This window comes from Mauremys reevesii, linkage group 1, assembly GCF_016161935.1.
Source record: "Mauremys reevesii isolate NIE-2019 linkage group 1, ASM1616193v1, whole genome shotgun sequence".
Lineage (NCBI taxonomy): Eukaryota > Metazoa > Chordata > Testudines > Geoemydidae > Mauremys > Mauremys reevesii.
The window spans coordinates 258,352,078-258,374,185 of NC_052623.1; the positions used below are offsets into that span (position 1 = coordinate 258,352,078).

The window sequence follows — 22,108 nt, forward strand, 5'->3', positions numbered from 1 at the left end:
GCAGGACTCTGAACTTGTCCTTGTTGAACCTCATCAGGTTTCTTTTGGCCCAGTCCCCTAATTTGTCTTGTACAAGGTGAGAGGCTGCACTCTAACACATAGAGGGGTTGTACCTCAATACATCGGGAGTGATGTGTAACTTGTTTGTACCTGTGTATAAAAGTGTACCCCTGAGGCGTTGTCTTTGTCTGGCCTAGGGGGCAGTGGAGAGTCCCACCACTGACTGAGCTGTGTCCATTGCCAGTGGGCACATATTCGTAGTATATCCTGAAGAGTCTGCGGGAAACTATTACTGTGCTTCGTTTGATAATAAACCTGGCTGGGTACCTTCGTACCTTATCAGAGTCTGTGGTCATTGGGGGTTCTCTCGGGGTCTGCAGTGTCCACTATCTGTGCAGAGCCAGGGCAGCACACAGAGGGAATGCATGCATGCAGCTGACTGTTATCAACATTGAACAGAGCAGAGCACCACACTGGTGACGTCTGACCACATCGGTGACCTCAACCGCTGATCTGGTGAGTAAGCGAGCTGTCTGCTGTAGGAATCACGATCTAACATGACAGAAAACCACAAACTAAGGAACCCCTTTATCCCCTCCCTTCAAATCCCCACAGAGTTTGATAATTCGTGGACCCGCTGGGTTGCTAGCAAAAGAGGTCCATATGAAGTTAAAAAATATAGCGGGGAAGAAACATGGAATGAAATTTGTAAGGCTAGGGAAGTAACTGTAGCCTTGAAATGTAAAATATTGCAAACTATAACCATGGCCATTAAATGGTTAAGACGACATGCCACATAATTGGTGGGGCAAGTAACAGTAACAAAGAAAGTGTTAAAAGAATCAGAAGATGCTACAAAGCCCTGGTCTGCTCTCACCTCTCCTTGCGGGGCAGCAAGCAGTCCACAAACAGCAAGCAGGGTCCGAGCCTCTTTTTATAGTTTGAGCACATTGTAGGAGATACAGGAATCCAACTTATGCATGGAGACTGGAATCAGCATACCTGCCAAAGCCATCTGTCCCATCTGCACTTCCTTCTAACACCAGAGTGTTACTGTGTGTGACAATAACTGCAAGGAAATGTTATTGGCTTCAGTTTTCTAAGGAGTACTACTTTAAATATAAAGGATAGCCTAGCACCTCAGAAAGGGAAATACTTGAAAAAAGGCAACAGCATGCAGAGGTGTAGTTAGATTATGTGTAACACAATGACAGTGTTTTTCTGAAACATCTTTCCCAGGCTGCAGGTCTTAATTCTGCTGAGAAGGGGTTAAGTGGGTTCTTCTGACTCAGAGGCAGGTGACTAACTACACCACCTGTGTATAAGGGTGGTGGGAGGGGCTCCCTGCCTGTAGAGGATTATGGCAGAATAATGCTTAGGTAAGAACCGAACCCTATGAACACCCAAGTTCTGGGCTTTGTTAGTAAAGCCAATCCAGGGAGAGGGGGAGTGAGTGTGTTTAGACAGCATGTAGATTTTGTTTTAAATGTAGTTTGGGAAGAATACCTGCTTACAGTGAGTAACATAATGATGTGTCTGTTAAGAAACTGTATTTTCCTTAATTGCTTGCCTCTCACTCCTCTATCTGAAATCTGTCAGTAAGAAATGTACTGTAAGATTGCTTTTGATGCGCACAATATATGATAGCACAAAAACCTACTATATTTAAGGGAGAACTTGGCTTTCTGATTTAAGATGACCCCTTTATTTGGCTGCTTGTAGGCTCTGCTACAAGGTGAGGGATGTCTATCCATTGAAGTGCCCCCTCAAATAAGGTTTTTTTATAAGTTTAAAAAAAAACATTTAAAACTGTCAATTTTGGCATGATCTTATAGTAAATTAAAGATTTCAGAAACTTTAGTGACAGGCACAACTTTGGAAAGTGCAAATAACAGGCATGCACAAGTGCCACCCTGGAAGGCTTTGAAAAATAAACTGGTGCTAATATGAGCCTAGCAAATCTGCTGCAGTGGGATTTGAATGAGAACAAACAAGGGTCGTCTTTATAGGAATGGACCTTGCACATATTACTATAGATTAAGGAGGAATAACAGTGCAGGGGAAAGAATCTGAATAAAGGATTTTGTCAAGGCAATCAAAAGATGAGAACTCTGATCATTCCACAGGCCTTTTAGTTCCTGGAATTACTCAGACTGGACCTTTGTGCTTCTAATCTCTGTACTCGGATAAACTTAGACCAGGGGCTTTGTTTTAATTTGTTTTTTAAATTGAGTGATTGGGTTTCTTGTTAATAAGGTACTTGGGTCTTAAAAGTTGCTCTTTTCAGATCTAGAAGCAGGTTTGATGGAATTTTCAAAGCCTACGAAGAGATATGGAAGCCCAAATCCTCCTGGAATTGGGGATGCAGATTTGTTAGGCAGCTTTGAAAAATCTCAGCCACGGCCTCTTGTAAACTTGCATTCTAAGCAGATGGGCACTTCTTGAATGCGTGTGCAACTAGTTATAAGGAAAAGTTGTACATGGGATAGAAAAGCACTAAAGTACAGAGAGGATATTGTCAAGTTTAAAAATTGAGATGGTCAAGTTTAAAAAAAAAACACAACAAAACCCCCCAAATTCTCCAAATAGTAGGATTATTAATATTTGGCTGATGGATAGCCATATTGCTCATCACTGGCCTTCTGCTACTAGCCTCGAGATATGGGCCCAAACAAAATCCCTGGAGTCAAACATGCCTGAACTTTATGGAAGTCTGATTCAAATCCAGACTGCAGAGCTGGTCTTTATGGAATGGATTAACCCTAACCCTGCCTCCCTGTAGCACCCCTACCCCCACCCCCGCCAAAACGGCTTTCTCCCAAAATACATTTTGGACCTATAAATGCATAGACGACACTTCCTTTGTTCTGTGGAATCCTGTACTCTTAACTGGCTTAGTGGGCACTTTGAGAGAGAGAGGGAGAGAGGGGACAAATCACTGGACCTGAATCCTCAAGCCACTATTGTGGGATTACTTTGACTTAAGCCAGTTTTTCCTTAGGAGGACTCCTGAGGATAAGTATACTCATTACATTGCATGGATATACTGACCGGTATACTCATGCAGGGCACCCCAGAAAAGGTCTGCAACCTGATTCCCGCAGAGATCCATCACAGTCTAAATAGAGCCTTTTTTTTTCCAAGCACCATGCAGATTCTGCTATTGTTGTTGAAAGAGCTCTTGCCAAGTGTACAACGAGCCTTGCTCTTACCTCAGAAATGGCCGGTGTTCTAATGCTTAAAGAAGATAAGATACCATCTGAACAGTTCTGTTAAGGCTTGTGTTAAGTTGGGATTTCTCTCTCAATATTAGAGTTCAGGAAGTTATCTGAAGCCAGTCTGCTCTTTTACTCCACTTTGACATCTCTCTGCATCATCTGTCATGCATTTGCAATCTATTGTCAGAATGGAATACATCTGGTACTGGTTGGATGGATCTGGGCAGTGGATTGAATATGGGAAACAGGTGAGCTTGTGTTCGACTGACACTCAACACTCTACACTCTGAGCCAGCCAGCTCTAAGCCATTCTAGATGTCACACAGATGTTCTCTCAGTGCTTTCTGTGTGCACAGGTGTATTACTGTATTATCAGGTGTGCCTCTGTTTTAGTTGTTCCTCAATATTTCATTAATACTCCATAGAAGCTTCTGAGGAATAGCTCTAAAAATTGGTATATGTTGTCTAGGGCTGGTCATATAATTTTGGTCAAAAACTGTTTTTCAGCTAAACAAATTGTACCATGAAAGGTATTGGGTTTCCAAGGAAAATGTTGATATTTCACAGACAGCCGAAAGCACGAAAACCAAAATACTGCTCTTCGATTCAAAACGGCATCTTGGGAGTTATCATTTGAGTGTTCCCATTCTCACTGTGGGCTGGGCTTTACTACATCTCCTATGATGCGCTCCTTCCTGCCCACCAAAAGAGGAGAGAATAGGGCTTCACCAGTGATGTAGTCTAACCAGACAGCCTAATTCATAGAACAAAATGGGAATATAAGGCACCCAAACTACAACTCCCAGGAGGCACAGCAAATATTTTGGGTTTTGATATCTTGCTGAAAAGTCGAAAACTTCTGCAGAAAATTAAGGAAATTAAGGAAAACAAACCATTTTTGTGAAAGGTTTCTTCCCTCTGGAAAATAATCTTTTGATCTGCTCTAGTATTTTCTGTTACACAGCCCCGTTTCCAGTTACTGCATTCAGAAAAGATCCTGCCTTCTCGTATCCTTTCACCTTTGCTTTGCACTGTAGCTCTATGGAAATCCTAGTAGCCCAACTGCCCTTTTTTCTGTAGAGTGCTTTCAATCTCCTCTGAACATGGTGGATCTATAGCTGTGCTATATCCACTAATCTGTCACAGTGGACTTATAGTTGATCCTATTGGAACTCTGTGCAGGAGCAAAGAAAGGGAGAGTTTAATGCCTTTTCTCAGGAATAACGTTGGCATTTGTAAGCACCATTTCAATCAAAATCTGTAACAGATCTTCAGCTGATGTGTCTTTGAGTGAGTCCTAGTTGGTTCCTCTTGAGTAAATCCTTTCTATCTCTTGTGCACTAACTCAACCAGACTAATAGTCATTGGAAGAAGAGTATTTAGCTCTGCTCAGTGGTAGGAGGAAGCATGCCAAACTGACCTAATTTAACACTATCATTGACTTAATAGAATAAATGAATAGATTATAGGCTAACCACTGCTCTGTTGCATGCATACAATGCCACTGAAGCCAAAGGTCCATTTGTAATGAGTGTAATTTTCCCATGCTCTCATTCTATAGCATGCAAATTATTGTGCTGCCACGGTAACTTCTGAGGATCTGGAGGCGGCATTTCTAGCGGACCGAAAAGGCACTGTATTGTTTCAAGCTGGTTCTTGGCAGTATGAGATAAACTTTCAAGGTAAGGTACCTGCTTGTTTAAAGTTTAACACATTACAACATGGAATTGACTTAAACATAGCTTCCTTCGTACAAAGTCCTTCCAGTTGCTCTCTGCTGATAAATAGACTAGTGAGTGAACTCTCTATGAACTCTGGGACAGCCACTCTCATGCAAGAACAAAGGGGAAAGTAAAAGAGGAGAACTGAACCTTAAAACATGGTGAAGATGCGAAGACCAGTGGATATTCTTGCAGACTGATTATGGTGAGGGAAGGCATAAAGGAACAATCCCGTACTGCCAGGAAGAATGCACTAGCTAGATGACCTAATGCGTCTTCCTCTTTTAGTCCGTATAATTCCATAAACAGAAACCTAGATGGTAAGAGGAAATGCAGGAAAACTGATGATGGTGATATAGCACTATATCTAGTCAGATTTACCCCATAAAGTCCTAATGACAGTGAGATAGAAGAACTGGAAATGGGTCAGAATAACAAAAAGCTCTTCAAGTAGGAGTAGAACAGGTGAAAGAGTGACCCCAACCTGTGACGCACTGAAGGCCAGGGTAGGAGCAATACATAGCCGTACTATATCTTTATTTAAACAAACAGAGTTACTGGGAAGTGAAGGGTCTTTAACTCTTGCCATGTTACATTTTTTTTTCTTTCAAGATATGGTCCAGATAAACTTGCACTATCAAACTCGGAGAAAAGTCTGTAGGTGGCCAAAGTTTGTGTTCTTCGGCGGGGGATACAAGAGTGAGAGAAGGTACTGGCGAGTGTGTTCACTACTTACTTTTTCATTTTATTGCCAAACAGTGCCCTACACGGAGTGTCAGTTCATAGGGAAGCCTCTGGCATACGCTAGTTTGGGTTAATGCTAGGCTGTGTTGTGGATGTGATGGTGAGCGTAGGTTCCCCAGCACCTCCAGGATGTAGGCTTTGATGGCACTCTGTGGCGACTGATGGCTTGCAGATAGCTAGAGCAGTTGTGTACTCTTTGCTACTATTGGTAACCCTATCTCTCTGTTGCTTGAGCAGGCATCTATTTGTTATTAATTTTATTCCTGTGGTCCCATACATTAATTTCCTTCATACAAAAAATAGGAGCTGGGGAATGCCACTCTGGAGAGCTAGGATGGAGCTGGACAATGCTGTCCCTGGAGGCCCAGGGATGCTGTGATGGGCAGACAGTGAATCATACACCCGGATTTAAGGAACTTCAGTTAATCTGAGGAAGTTACAGCATATGGCTCAATAAAATTAGCGATAGGGAATTTAAAGCATGATTGGTTCAACAAAATTTCGGACCCCAGCTGGGAGAACAAGTGTTACAGTGCCTCTCTTCTCTTTACACAAAACAACTAGCTTCTGGAACTCATTGCCACAGGATATCTTTGTAGCCAAGAGTTCATATAAATCCTTTTTTAAAATCCTGCTGGATAAGAATAGCCACAGTCATATTATCTAACATAAAATAATTGTATTTTGGAAGGACTATTCAACACCCTGAATCAGGAGAGTTTCACAACTATCTGATGGAGGTTAGAATAAACGTTCCTTATGGACTCGTTATGCTATAACTGTCCACTTCAGTTTCTTGTGCCTCCTTCTGAAGGGTCTGGTACAGGATAGTGGGCTAGACAGACCACTAATCCAATCTGGCATGCTACTTTGTGTGTGCATAGCCCAGGCGAAGAGAAAGGGGTAAGATCTTAATTTCCCAGGGGTTCAAACAGCTATTGGAACTTGCTCTGGAAGCATTATGTGAAGTGTCCTTAAGATTAAATTTCAACAGCTTTCTTACCCATTCTACCTCCTCTTAATTGTGCTGCCTGACTCTTACAGTACCCTTTATTCTCTCTGGCAACAAGTTACCTCTTGTTCCTATTATAGCTGGTCACTGTAATATGCATGAATTGGCAACTAGTGTTACCAAGATAAAATAGTTAATGTGGCTTGTGTCTTCAAGACAGCGTTTAGAGCTGATTGAAGCTCCAGGGCAGGATAATCCATGTGGAAGTGCCGTATGCTCACTGCTGTTCATTTCTTTTGTTTGCAAACAGCCAATTGGAAACTACGTATCCATTTCATCTGTTTCCTCCAAACTGGGACCAATCGGCACTGCCTGAAATAGGGTACAAGGTACTCTTTGACCGGTTAGCTCTACTCAGGAAGAGATCTTTCCTATACTAGTTCTTGTGGAAGGTAGACTACTTAAAATTCAACCCTCAAACTCAAGAGATGAGGTTCATGTGGTGTTTCCAGTGACATGTGCAAGCTGGAAATATACAGTTGGCATGTTTGACATAGACATGTCACTGGGAAGCGAATTAAGACCACCAACTCATTCCACAGGAGCGCATGACTGTACAGCCATCAGATCATAATGACTTTTTGGTGACTACTGACTTGATCTGGACTCCAACTAATGACTTAGAGCGTGACGCTCCATAGCTCAATGCAGATGTTTTTAAAAATACCCAGCAGTACTTTTATTTAAAAAATGAACACACACTGAAGAATTCATAGTGAGAGGCATTCTGAAGATTACCAAGTCATGTAAAAAAATATTATGGAGACACTTACATTGCTTTCCTCATTAAAATGTCTGCCACTATGGTTACAACGCTATTTTAAAATACTAACTTTACTGTAGCAAACTTACTTTTCAAGTGTGAAAAGACCTCTAATAAGTAAGGGTGGGCCCTGGGAAAGTTTGGAGTATAGTACAGCTTGCTTGCTTTTTTGAAATTTGACCAATTTAAAATACACACTTGCACACGTGGGTGAAATGTACTCAAAAATGACTAGAACTAAATGAAAAACTCGAAGAAAATTCATTTTGAGTCGACTCAAACATTTTTGATTCAAAACTTGAGGAAAAAAATGGTCTCAATTTGATGAAATAAAAAAAATTGATTTCTTTGGTTCAAATCAAACTCCCCCCCCCCCCCCCAGTTCGGGGGCCAAACTGGGGGAAAAAAAAAGAACTATTCACTCAGCTTGAATTGTGAGTGTAGTTGCAGGGTAGTTCCATCTCTAATGCAGTGTGGTTGGGTGCTTCCTTTTGTGAAAGGCCTGGGGAGAGCTCATTGAAAACATGTTAACATCTTGATTTGTGTTATGCTTATTGTTTTTAGTTGGTGGAGCTGAGTGATACTACCAGTGAATACAAGGAAGTCAAGGACCTATTTGAGAAGACAATGAAAAATTATAGAATCTGCAGATTGCAGAGGATTCAGAACCCATCACTTTGGCAAGTTTTCCAGTGGTTTGTATCCATTTTATTTAATTAAAAAACCTCAGTCTTCTAGACCTGAGCTCAATAAGTTTATGGAGGGGCTGGTATGATGGGACTGCCAATGATGGCATGTGGCCCATTGGTGACTGCCAGTAGCAAAAATCCCCAACTGCTGGAGAGAGGACACTAGATGGGGAGGGCTCTGAGTTACTACAGATAATTCTCTCCCAGGTATCTGCCTGGTGGGTCTTGCCCACATGCTCAGGGTCTAACTGATTGCCATATTTTGGGTCCGGAAGGAGGTTTCTCCCAGGTCAGATTGGCAGAGACCTTGGGGGGTTTTAACCTTCCTCTGCAGCATGGGACATGGGTCACTTGCAGGTTTTAAACTAGTGTAAATGGTGAATTCTTTGTAACTGGAAGTCTTTAAACCAGGATTTGACGACTTCATTAACTCAGCCAGAGGTTAGGGGTATATTTCAGGAGTGGGTGAGATTTTGTGGCCTGCGATGTGCAGAAGGTCACACTAGATAATCATGGTGGTCCCTTTTGACCCTAAAGTCTATGAATCTAACTAGGTACAGCAGAGTAATCCTGATAATTCTAGAGTTTGTTCTCTTTCTCATTATGTGCTGATGAGTCTCACTAACTCTAACCAAGAAGAAACTGTCCTCCCTAAATACCATAACTGGAGTAGCTCAAGACTGTTTTTTCCAGGGGTGCTGGAACAATTTGTATAGTGGGGGTGCTGAGAGCCATTGAACCAAACTGTAAACCCTGGATATGATGGAAACCACTTCCAGCCAGGGGGTGAAGTAGCACCTCTAGTTCCAGCATGTATGCTGATTTCTCTTGAATGTGCAGTTCTGGGTCCCTTTTATTAAGGCTATGGGTTGGTGAGGTTTTCTACTGAAACTTTGCAAACCATTCCTAGCTCGATTTAAAATGTGTCTGTAGATCTTCTTGTCAGAATACAGTTTACATGGCTTTGCAGGATATAAAAAGGATCATGCTCCTATGAGCCTGTTACTTTATGGTTGAATCTTGTGGCTAGATAGGTTTGCACTGACCCAGTGGAACTAGAAGTGGGGTTAATAGAAAACACTATGACTCCTTCCATGTGCCTTTCCCAAAGAAACCTAATTTGATCTTTAAAAGCAGCAAAGAGTCTTGTGGCACCTTATAGACTAACAGATGTTTTGGAGCATGAGCTTTCGTGGGTGAATACCCACTTCGTCGGATGCAAGTAGTGGAAATTTCCAGGGGCAGGTTTATATATGCTAGCAAGAAGCAAGCTAGAGATAACGAGGTTAGTTCAATCAGGGAGGATGAGGCCCTGTTCTAGCAGTAGAGTGAAAGCCAAGGGAGGAGAAACTGGTTCTGTAGTTGGCAAGCCATTCACAGTCTTTGTTTAATCCTGAGCTGATGGTGTCAAATTTGCAGATGAACTGGAGCTCAGCAGTTTCTCTTTGAAGTCTGGTCCTGAAGTTTTTTTTGCTGCAGGATGGCCACCTTAAGATCTGCTATTGTGTGGCCAGGGAGGTTGAAGTGTTCTCGTGCAGGTGAATGAACTGGTGATGGTGTGGCTGATCTGGTTAGGTCCTGTGATGGTGTCGCTGGTGTAGATATGTGGGCAGAGTTGGCATCGAGGTTTGTTGCATGGATTGGTTCCTGAGCTAGAACCTTAATGCCAACTGCACATCCACCAATGTAATATATGCCATCATATGCCAGCAATGCCCCTTTGCTATGTACATCGGCCAAACTGGACAGTCTCTAAGGAAAAGGATAAATGGACACAAATCAGATATTGGGAATGGCAATATACAAAAACCTGTAGGAGAACACTTCAACCTCCCTGGCCACACAATAGCAGATCTTAAGGTGGCCATCCTGCAGCAAAAAAACTTCAGGACCAGACTTCAAAGAGAAACTGCTGAGCTCCAGTTCATCTGCAAATTTGACACCATCAGCTCAGGATTAAACAAAGACTGTGAATGGCTTGCCAACTACAGAACCAATTTCTCCTCCCTTGGTTTTCACTCAACTGCTAGAACAGGGCCTCATCCTCCCTGATTGAACTAACCTCGTTATCTCTAGCTTGCCTCTTGCTTGCATATATAAACCTGCCCCTGGAAATTTCCACTACTTGCATCCGACGAAGTGGGTATTCACCCACGAAAGCTCATGCTCCAAAACATCTGTTAGTCTATAAGGTGCCACAAGACTCTTTGCTGCTTTTACAGATCCAGACTAACACGGCTACCCCTCTGATAATTTGATCTTGAAATTTCCTTGTGGTCAGTGCCGAGAGAGAGAGATCTCACACTAAGGTTTGATTTTTAGAGGCCACTAGGGAGTGTAGTATTGATTAGACTCATTTTGTCTCACTTCCTCGCCTTCTTGCTGAAAGCCACAGCATAAATCTGGACAAGTTGTTTCAACTTTAAAAAACAACAACAAAAATACTCTGCACTTAGTTACACTGATGGGGTTGCATGGGTATATCTCTGGGCAGAATTTGTCCCTTAAACATCAGAACCCTAAGACAGGAGAAGTAACTTGCACTAAGTCCAAACACTTTTTGCTCGAAGAGATGTTTCCTTGGAGTACCCTGGCTGAATCAAAGAGCAGCAGCCATGAAGAGGAGAAGGTGGCACAGAGGCTGGACCAGGAAGACAAGATTGATCGGGCAAAATTTACCAGCAGCAAAACCTAATGACAGCAGAGTTGGATGATGTGAAAATCTTTGTAGAAAGCACTAATCTGAAATTGCAGAGCTTTCAAGGAAGATTTGATGCAGTCGAGGTTTGCACTAGTGCTTCAGAGGCTCTTGATCTGCTTATTAACCTGCACATGAACATTAAAGCAGATGTGACAGTTATATTAGGGAAAAAAATGAAGATTTGGAGAACAGAAGCTGGTAACCTGCAGCTCTTGGGGAAGGGTGATTGAGGGTGTAGAAAGCACAACTGCAAAAGCATGTGTGCAACAGTGTTCCTCTATGGGAGCAAGGCCACACTTTGCCCTTTAGTCTATTGTCCCTATCCCTGTAAGAAGTGTGTGTGTTTGTGTGATGGAGTGGCTGTAGCTTGCTTGCTTCCCCTTATAACCTTGATTTTTTTTTCTCTTTCTCTCATCTCCCGCACCAGAATGAACCCATCTTCCTGAAATATTGCATGTTATACTATCATTCCAGGGACAAGTTTCTTGGCTCATTGGACCTGAGAACTTAGTTAAGATGGCATTGTACCCTTTCATCAGTACTTGTTAGAATTCCAGAAGTGACCATCTCAGGTGGAAAAAGCTAGAGGAAAGTTAGGATTTCAAATAGCTGGATGGAGAATGAGAAGAACTACAAAAAGAGAGGCTAGTGTGTTTCTAGCTAGCAAGTCATGTGGGAAAAAACCCAGCAATCCTTGATGTGCCATATGAAAAGTCTGAAGATAACTAAAGTGAGACCGTTATACTTTTCTCACTCATTTGATTGCCACTCAAAGAAGATATAGGGCAGGTCTCGACTACTGCTTAAGTCGATCCCTGAGCAATGTATGTTAGGTGTGGACCTCCCTCCTCCACCGAGCAACAGAAGTTTCATGCTGTCCACCCTGGCGCTATGTCAGCGGGAGACACTCTCCTGCCAACATAGCTTATGCTTCTCCCATCGGCATAGCGCTTCTCCACCAGACACTCTACAGCAGCAGAGTTACATCGGTGCAGCTGTGCCAACATAGTGCTGCAGTGTAGACTTGCCCATAGAGTGGGGTATTAGAACTCCTTCGGGACTGTAACTGTCTTCCTGCATGTGTATGTATGTTGACTAGTGCATTTTCGGAGCTACCATAGTGTAACTAACAAAAAGGAAGGACCTCTACTAGTGTGAAGCTGTGCGTGTGTGATACAACTGTTCCTTTAATATGCGCCACACCAAGCTAAAGGGACTTTTTAGCTAGGAGGGACCACTGTGATCCTCTAGTCTGACATTCTGTAGAACTTCAGGTGATAGGATCCCTCCCCCCCCCCCCAAAAAAAATTCTCATTTGAACTAGAGCATATCTTGTTTTTTTTTTTTGTTTTTTTTTTTAAATCCAATCTTGTTCTAAAAATGACCAGCGATGGAAAATCTACCACAACACTTGCTACAGTATTCCAAAGGCTAAACACCCTCGTTGTTAAATTTACACCCCGTCTCCAGTCTGAATTTGTCTAGCTTTGACTTCCAGCCATTGGATCCTGTAATACTTTCCTCCACTAGACTGAAGAGCTGATTATCAATTCCCCCCAACCCCCATGTAGGTACTCATAGATTGTAGTAAAGTCAACTCACCCATTAAGCTTCTCGTGGGAAACTAAGTAGACTGAGCTCCTTGAACCTATCGCTATAAGGGCATGTTTTCTAATCTTTTAATCATTCTTGTGGCTCTTCTCTGAACCCCCTCCAATTAATCCACATCCTTTTTGAATTCTGGACACCAGAATTGGATACAGTCTTCCAGCAGTGGTCACTCCAACGCCAGATAGAGGCAACATAACTTCTCTACTCTATTGGAGATTCCCTGGTTTATTCAGCCAAAGATGGCATTAACTTTTTTGGGCATGTCATTGAGCTTCAAAGTCCTGTTTAGCTGATTGTCCATCATGACTCCCAAATCTTTTTCATAGTCACTGCTTCACAGGATAGAGTCCCCATTCTGTAAGTATGGCCTACATTCTTTGTTCCTAGATGTATTCATTTACATTTAGCTGAATTAAAATGCATATTGTTTGCTTGCGCCCAGCTCACCCTGTTATCCAGATTGCTCTGTATCAGTCCTCTTCATCATTTAGCACTTCCCCAAACTTAATTTGCAAACTTTATCAGGGGGGAGGGATAGCTCAGTGGTTTGAGCATTGGCCTGCTAAACCCAGGGTTGTGAGTTCAATCCTTGAGGAGGCCAGAGGATAGGGGGGGGCAAAATGGTCCTGCTAGTGTGAAGGCAGGGGCTGGGACAATGACCTTTCAAGGTCCCGTCCAGTTCTAGGAGATTGGTATATCTCCAATTATTACCTATCAGAAATAATGTTGTTTTCTTCCAGATGACTGATAAAAATGTTAACTAGCAAAGGGCTGTGATCAGTTTCCTTGAGAGATCCCACTAGAAATACACCTACTTGATGATTCCCTGTTTTACAATTACATTTTGAGACCTCCCAGTTAGTCAGCTTTTAATCCATGTAGTATCTCCCATGTTAGTTTTGTATCATTCTAGTTTTTGAATCAAAATGTTGTGCAATATGCCTTACAAAAATTTATTACACAATGCTTTACTTTTTATCAACAAACTTGTCATTTCATTCAAAAAACATCTATCTAGTTTGACAGGATTTATTTTCCATAAACCTGTGTTGGGTTGCATTAGTTACATTATCCTCCTCTAATTCTTTATTAATTGAATCCTGTATCCCTGAAGCTGAACTGAATGGATACCAAGAGGATTGGCATTAGTAGCAGAGCTGAGAAAGGTTGATCTATGGGTGCCATGCTATATGCCATAGCTGAACAGAAGCTGTATTCAGCTGAGTGGGTTCCCTGTTACCATTCCTCTAATGTGTGTGAGATGAAGTCTTGGGTTCAGAAAGAGAGTTCTGACCTGAATTTGCTATTCTGGTTTCAAATGCTACTGTAACTAGTTCAGTCAGGGTACCGGTGGTGGCATTCCTTCCCTCCTCCGTTAGGAAACTTAAAAAGCTAGAAATCTGGTATTAAGAAGTTGCTCTGACTCCTGTTGTGCCATGGGTTGTTTCATTTGTCAGGAAGTCCTGCAGGCCTTTTTACTTTATTGCCGTACTTCTTAGTTCAAAATAGGAGACCGATTTAGAGGACTGGAATGCCTCAAGTGGGCTTAAACTCTTCCTCAAAATACCCTGACATTGGGGATCTTAATTGCACTGTAATGGTATGCTCATGTGTGAGAGCATGCATGTGCTCACACACGCTGGTTTTAAAGAAACTCTCTCTTCTTAGCTTATTGCTCCATATCTTTAGTATAAGGAAGCTAGGGCAAAGGATGAGGAGACTTGCAACAAGAGCTTTTACCAGCACTTCTGTGTCATGGTCTCTCCTACATCCTCTTGAGGTTCATTTTTCTGTGGTGGCGTTTCTTCCTTGTACTCAATGTGTTCTCATACTTCTGTTCTTGCTGTAGAAGTTTCTAGACTGAAGTGGAACTGGCAGCCTCCTTGCCTTATATTGTCTTGACTGGTGGCCTCCTTGCTTTCTGGTAGGTAGAGCCATAACACGTAGCATAAGGGATCTATTGGATAACGTGGGAAGAGGAAAACCAAGGTAAACCCACTTACCCTTCGGTATTTCTTTTGTTCCACTTTCTAAGTTTAAGGTTTAACTGGAATACGGTTGAAGCAGAGAGGAAGATTGAAAACCTCGTTTTGCCCTAGCATAAATGTTTTGGGGTTTTTTGCTTTCCGCTGACACATTTCTATCACTAGGCAAAAGGAGCAGATGAGGAAGACAAACAGAGGAAGAGATGTGGATGAGAGGCTCTTATTCCATGGAACAAGTACATCCCATCTGCATGCCATCTGTGGGCAGAACTTTGACTGGAGAATCTGTGGGACCCATGGAACATTATATGGAAAAGGTATAGAGGTAGTGTGTGTACATGTACCATGAACACTCTCTCTCTCTCTCTCTATTCCTGGAATGTAATGAAACGGACTCAAATTAATACTGCAGAAGTCAACTTCCTACAGACTGGGCCTGATTCTCTGTTGCCTTGCATCTTTAGTGGCCACTTACACCAATGCAGAGTGAGCACAAAGGCTATTGAACTGGCATTTTACATCTACTTTTTACAGGTGTAAATTATTACTCAGAGTGCAGAGCAACATGGTTTCAAATTTAAAAGATCTGTTCTATCCTTCTGAACTCAATTGTGCTATTTTGCTCAGTTTGAAAACTCTCACTGATTTTAATGGGATTGTGTTCTAATATTAATGGAAGATAGTCAGGCATATCAAAGGGCATGTAGAATGTGTGCTTGCTTTCTAGCAACACTTTTGGTCTGTTTGACTAGTTTTTTGTGTTGGTATTTAGAAATACTGAAAGGATCCTCTCTTTCAGGTAGGGGTTCAGTGAATAGTTAACCGCAGAAGGGCTTGTCTGGTTCTGTATAATTTCAGAGCAACCTTATCTGTTGGGAACTTCTGATTTGAATCCATCATTCCTTAAGTTTAACATTATTACTAGGTTTTTATTGTGCATCACTTTAAAACTCTAGCTTTGTCTTCATGGTTCATGATGTCTCAAGATTCCATTGTTGGAATATTAACTGCAGAATTTGTAGCCGACTACTATCTGCTAGCTTGTAAAAAAAAAATGGATTGAGAACTCTCTTGCAGAAGCTCTTTTTCTTAAATCCAAAGAAATAGAAGTTTGACAAACACTCTTGAGGCAACCATGTGCTTTAGAGCAGTGTTTCTTAATGAATGGTCTGTGGACCGGCGCCAATCCCTGAGATCTCCCTGATACAGTTTAGGAAGGCAGCAAGCCCGTCCTTGGTGTCAAAAAAAGTTGAGAAACATTGCTTTAGAGGCTGTTGAAAAGGCCGCCTCCTTCTCCTATTGTAGTCAATAGGAACTTGGATATTGACTGGGGCTGGTCAAAATTTTTTGCTTTTTCTGTATGGAAAATTGGGGTTTTGACAAAATGAGAACTTTTTGCAGAAAGCGACTTCTTTTCTCTGAGGCTATGTCTATGCTAATAGAGCCTATGTTGACTCTGCCAATGTAGCTGCGCACCTTTAGTGTAGACACACCATTCACGGAGAGTTTTTCTGCTGGTACTGGAACACCACCTCCCTGTGCAAGGTTAGCGATGCCAACAGAAACACTCTTCTGTTAGCACAGTTGCATCTACACCGATGATTTTGTCAGCATAGCTATGTTACGAGATGGGGGTTGTTGTTGTGGTTGTTTTTTTTTCACACCCCTGACCAACACAGATGTGCCAGCACACATTTTTAAGTATGGGCCGTGCCAAAGTTTTTTGCTTTTTGTTTCTTTGTTTTAATCTGAAAAGCAAAAAGTTTTCCCAGAGGGGAGAGAACTACTTCCTGACCAGCTAAGGTCTGGTCTACACAGATTTAGTGGCATAACTATGTCAGTCAGGGGTGTGACTTCATTTCCAAAATACCAGCCCAGCCCTTAGTGTGGACACGGTTATATAAGATAGTAGTATACCTATTTACATGCATCCATACTAGGAGTTCTACTGGTATTTGAGGGGGGAAAAGTCACATCCCTAACTGACACAGTTTACTAGTATCTTATATTGGTACAGTTTGCTCCTCTTCTAGTACAGAAATAAGCTATATTGGAATAAGGTACTGTTGTACCTCTAAGGGTAGGTTTACACTTACCTTCCCGGTCAACGCGGTGAGTTCGACTTCTCGGAGTTCAAACTATCGCGTCTGATCTAGACGCGATAGTTCGAACTCCGGAAGCGCTGCGGTTGACTCCGGTACTCCACCACTGCAAACGGCGGTGGCGGAGTCGACGGGGAAGCCGTGGAGTTCGACCCCGCCGCGTCTGGACGGGTGAGTAGGTTGAACTAGGGTACTTCGAATTCAGCTACGCTATTCACGTAGCTGAATTTGCATACCCTAGTTCGACCCCCCTCTTAGTGTAGACCAGGCCTAAGTGCAACCATGCTAGGGGCTGGTGCTAGTTTAACTATACTAGTATAGTTAAAGTGGTTCAACTTTGATGTGTAGACAAGCCCCAGTGCTGACTTAACTAGGCGCAGGATGCAGTCCTTGAAGTAAAACACGCATTAAAAAGCCAAAATAGTTGCACTAGTTAGTTAACTAACTTACTGACTATGGGTGATTGAGGGTGTCTTAAAAAGCATGATTAGATATTGACCTTAAACATAATGTACGAGTATGATTTAGGAGATATCTATAGTTACCTGGAGATATCTATATCTGTAGTTACAGTGTGAAGGAGATATCTATAGTTACAGTGTGAAGGGCACTTGTTGAAATGCTGTAAGCTAGACCATCAACTGTTATGGCAGTAATAGATACAAGCATAAAATAAAGTCTACAGAAATAATTCTTATCTTGGCTTTTTCTTGTTCTTAGGAAGCTACTTTGCCAGAGACGCTCGTTATTCCCATCAATATTGTCAGACTGGCTCCAGTTCCAAGACCATGATCGTAGCTCGAGTGCTAGTTGGAGACTTTGTTCAAGGAAGCAATAACTACCTTCGCCCTCCACCCAGACCTAACAATTCGAACAGCTTTTATGACAGCTGTGTGGACAGTCCAGTGAATCCCTCCATTTTTGTCATCTTTGAGAAGCACCAGATTTACCCAGAATATATAATAGAATATGCAGAAGGGTACAGCTGTGTGATCTTGTAATGGACAGCAATATCACTTTCCTACACTGAGATAGTCAAATGATTTTACATATTTCCTATTTTAAAATATATTTATTGGTACTACTGTCTTTGTGTGTCTCTGTGTGTTATGAAACAGTTTTTGAAATGCAACAAAACAGAAGTAGCCAGTCCCATCATGGATTATTGGCACTTTGGTATATTAAAAATACAGAACTCTAAGGGTTACTCCTGCACTAAAGGGAGAGGAGCTGGGGTCTGGAGAAGAAGGGAGCCTGTTTCCCATAATGCATAGGAGTGCTGGAAGAGGTGCAGGGGCCTCAGTTTAGTCAGGCCCCATTTTCATATCTTGCACTTTGGAGAAGTATTGCTGTTCCCTGCCCCCTCGAGACTAGCACCTATTAGCACCCAACTCCAGCTGGCATCTACTGGCGTACATGTAGCACTGCATGCCACAGTCCAGTATCTCTGCTTTCAGATGAAATCCTTCATCAGCTATTTCCCACAACGGGTTGTCTCTGCTCTCCTTGCTCCCGGGGCTAGGCCTGGATTTACCCGTAAGAAAAAACACAAAGTATAGAACTTGCAGCATCCCCTGAGCAAATGTTTAAGGCACATTCTGTACTCTGGAACATGGATCATAATACCGGAGTGGCTTTATATTACACTATGATAGCCAGAAACAATCATTAAAAGTTGGTCAGTATCTCCTTGGACTGAGGGACTTGCAAAAGACAATGTTGGAATTGTCATATTTGGGGTGATCATGTCTGAAGGATAGAAGCAGAACTGTCATTTCCTTGAAATCTTCACTCTTCTTCTCCAGAGAAGGTATCGTATTGTTGCTGGCTCAAAGGGCCCGAGGCGGAGCAACAGCAGGGGTTCGTTGCCCGGTGTGCATCGCACTAATTAACACACCAGCATGGAGAAGCAAAACCATGTTTATTTGAGCCCAAATAAGGTGCCAGGGAGAAAAAACATTCTCAAATCCTGCACACCCGCGCGCAGGCGGGGTCCCAGTATTTATACCCCCCTTGTTTGTGTAAGCCTTTTGTTTGGTTTTCCCCCTCACCCTTCCCTTCCCAACAGCAGTTACTTTAAACATTACATCTCAGCGTGTTAGAAAAGTTCCCATTCGCATGCTTATCTTTGGCCTTGTCGGCCCAGGCACATGTAGACTTTTCTCCCCCCTCTCCCCCTCCTCCCCGCCGCTTTTGCTGTTTCAAACTCCTGCATCTGCAAGCTGAGACAGCTGACAGTTACTCATTTTGCTTGCTGTCAGTGAGCATCTTAGGCTGGTTAAAGTTCACAGCATGGAAGACCTCTGGTTCACTCAGGCCTGCAGTCACAACTTTGGTTTACTTAGGCCTAGTGACACCAACAGTATAGAGAAATGTGTCCACAGACTGCACAATCCTCTCTTGTATAGGGAGAAGTTCAGCTGTCTAGCAAAGAGTTATTTGTCAAAGGGTAGCTAAACACACACTACAATTTGCATGAATAACTCTAAAATGATCAAATATAAATTTTCCTTTACAGGAGTATATAGACTAAGGTCTCATGGGACTCCTGATTTGATACTGTTTCAATATTCTCTTACTGAAAGATTAATTTTGAGAAGGTAACAGATCTTTTAGACAAAGGAAATGCAGTGGATCCAATTTACCTCGATTTCAGTAAGGCATTTGATACGGTTCCACATGGAGAATTATTAGTTATATTGATCCCCATCTTTTCCAATTTGAAAATTGAAAGGTGGATAAGGAACGGGTTAAAGGGGAGATTACAATGGATCATACTGAAAGGTGAACTGTCAGGCTGGAGGGAGGTTACTAGTGGAGTTCCTCAGGGATCAGTTTTGGGACCTGTCTTATTTAATCTTTTTATTACTGACCTTGGCACAAAAAGTGGGAATGTGCTAATAAAGTTTGCAGATGACACAAAGCTGGGAGGTATTGCCAATATAGAGAAGGACTGGGATATCATACAGGAAGATCTGGATGACCTCGTAAACTGGAGTGATAGTGAAAAGTGCCAGGTCATGTAGTTAGAGATTAATAAGAATTTTGGTTATAAATTGGGGATGCATCAGTTGGAAGTAACAGAGGAGGAGAAGGACCTCGGAGTATTGGTTGATCACAAGATGACTATGAGCCACCAATGTAATATGGCCGTTTAAAAAGCTTACTGCGGTCTTGGGATGCATCAGGCGAGGTATTTCCAGTCAAGACAAGAAGGTGTTAGTACCGTTACACAAGGCACTGGTGAGACCTCATCTGGAATAGTGTGTGCAGTTCCAGTCTCCCATGTTTAAGAAGGATGAATTCAAACCGGAACAAGTGCAGAGAAGGGCTAGTAGAATGATCCAAGGAATGGAAAACCTGTCTTATGAAAGGAGACTCAAAGAGCTTGGCTTGTTTAGCCTAACCAAAAGAAGGCTGAGGGGAGATATGATTGCTCTCTCTAAGGGTACGTCTACACTACGGGATTATTCCGAATTTGCATAAACCGGTTTTGTAAAACAGAATTTATAAAATCGGGTGGAGCGCGGCCATACTAAGCACATTAAATCAGTGGTGTGCGTCCATGGTCCGTGGCTAGCGTCGATTTCTGGAGCGTTGCACTGTGGGTAGCTATTCCCTAGCTATCCCATAGTTCCCGCAGCCTCCCCCGCCCCTTGGAACTTCCGGGTTGAGATCCCAGTGCCTGATGGGGCAAAAATCATTGTCGCGGGTGGTTCTGGGTAAATGTCGTCAGTCACTCCTTCATCTGGGAAAGCAACGGCAGACAAGCATTTCGCGCCTTTTTCCCCTGGATTGCCCTGGCAGATGCCATAGCATGGCAATCATGGAGCTTGTTTTGCCGTTTGTGACTCTCACCGTATGTGTACTAGATGCCGCTCACAGAGGCGATTCAGCAGCGCTACACAGAAGCATGCTTTTGCTTTTGCATGACAGCAGAGATGGTTACTAGCCATATTGCACCATCCAAACCCTTCCATAAATTGGAACTGAGGATGATCATGGCTACCAGTCCTTTTGTACCATTTGCTGCTAGTGCCCCTGGCCGATCAGCCAGGGGCGCAAAAGCCAAGATTGGTTACTAGCCATATTGCACCTTCCATCTTTTTGTACCATTTGCTGCTGTCATAAGTGCCCCTGGCCGATCAGCCAGGGGCGCAAAAGCAAAAATTGGGAATGACTCCCTGAGTCAATCCCTCCTTTTTGGTATCTAAAAATAGAATCAGTGCTGCCTAATATAGGCAAGTGTACTAGAGAACCACCGTATCATAGAACCAGAGAGCACAGCTGCTCTGTGTCAGAGCCTGCAGAAATTATGATCTGTATGCTATTCACAGGGGGTGCTCCTGTAACAACCCCACCTGTTGATTCCGTTCTTCCCCCAGCCTTTCTTGGCTACCGTAGCATTGTCCCCCCACTTGTGTGATGAATTAATAAAGAATGCAGGAATAAGACACACTGACTTGTTAGTGAGAAATGAGTGGAAGGCAGCCTCCAGCTGCTATGATAGTCCAGACAGGACATTAAGCAGTGTGTAGGAGAGAAGCCCAGCATCCCACTGCTAGTCCAGGGGCAACTGAATCTTTTCTTTACACATGAAGGGTGGGAGCTGATGGAGCTCAGCCCCCTGTTGCTATGATGAGGCTGGTTACCAGCCATATTGCACCATCCATCCACCAGAAAAAATTAGGGCCAATAGGCTGATGACGAGGACGGTTACCAGTCCTTTTGTACCATCAGCTGAGGCTGATGATGAGGATGGATTTCCATCGTATTGTACCATCAGCCACCCATGGCGGGGGGGGGGGGGAGCAAGGATGTTGGTGTTGAGTGCTGCACTATCGCGTCTATCTGCAGCATTCAGTAAAGATAGGGTGACATGTAAAAGAGTCAGAGGATTGTTTTACCTTTCGCTTCTGGGGGTGGGTGGCGGGTGGGTGAGTAGATTGCCAAGCTATGCCCTGACCCGCGGACACTGTGTTTGACCCTAGAAGCATTTGGAGCTCAGCCAAGAATGCAAATACTTTTCGGAGGCTGCAGGAACTGTGGGATAGCTTCAGTCCTCCAGTCCATGAGCATCCATTTGATTCTTTGGCTTTCCGTTACGCTTGTCACACTGCAGTGCGCTAAGTCCCTGCTATGGCGTCTGTCTGGAGATTTTAAAAAAAGGATTCTGAATTTCATCTTCTGTAACGGAGCGCTGATAGAACGGATTTGCCTGCCCTTACAGCGATCACATCCGCATGGTCCATGCGGGAGCTCTTTTTTTATTTTGATTTCGGACTGCATCGCCACCCGTGCTGATCGGAGCTCCACGCTGGGCAAACAGGAAATATTCAAAAGTTCGCGGGGCTTTTCCTGTTTACCTGACCACTGCATCAGAGTTCAGATTGCGGTCCAGAGCGGTCACTGGTGCACTGTGGGATAGCTCCCGGAGGCCAATACCGTCGATCAGCGTCCACACTAACCCTAATCCGATATGTTAATACCGATACTAGCGTTACTCCTCTCGTTAGGGAGGAGTACAGAAACCGGTTTAAAGAGCCATTAAAATCGATATAA

At 43.0% G+C, this 22,108-nt stretch overlaps 1 protein-coding gene across 4 annotated transcripts; it reads left to right on the forward strand.

The window, feature by feature from the left end:
* Positions 1–1,291: 1,291 nt before the first annotated feature.
* On the forward strand, positions 1,292–17,630 carry LOC120369605 (protein mono-ADP-ribosyltransferase PARP12-like). 4 transcript variants are annotated; one of them, XM_039483087.1, is made up of 8 exons: positions 1,292–1,379; positions 3,314–3,466; positions 4,780–4,900; positions 5,552–5,648; positions 6,946–7,024; positions 8,023–8,153; positions 14,610–14,761; positions 17,267–17,630. In XM_039483087.1, exons 2-8 carry the CDS (start codon positions 3,383–3,385, stop codon positions 17,545–17,547), a joined length of 945 nt encoding a protein of 314 aa, XP_039339021.1. In that variant the 5' UTR covers positions 1,292–1,379; positions 3,314–3,382; the 3' UTR covers positions 17,548–17,630. The 4 variants fall into 4 exon arrangements, with proteins under 4 accessions (XP_039339021.1, XP_039339026.1, XP_039339013.1 ...); XM_039483092.1 differs by having other exon boundaries at positions 1,369–1,379; positions 3,406–3,466; XM_039483079.1 differs by lacking the exon at positions 1,292–1,379 and adding an exon at positions 1,397–1,515.
* Positions 17,631–22,108: the final 4,478 nt, after the last annotated feature.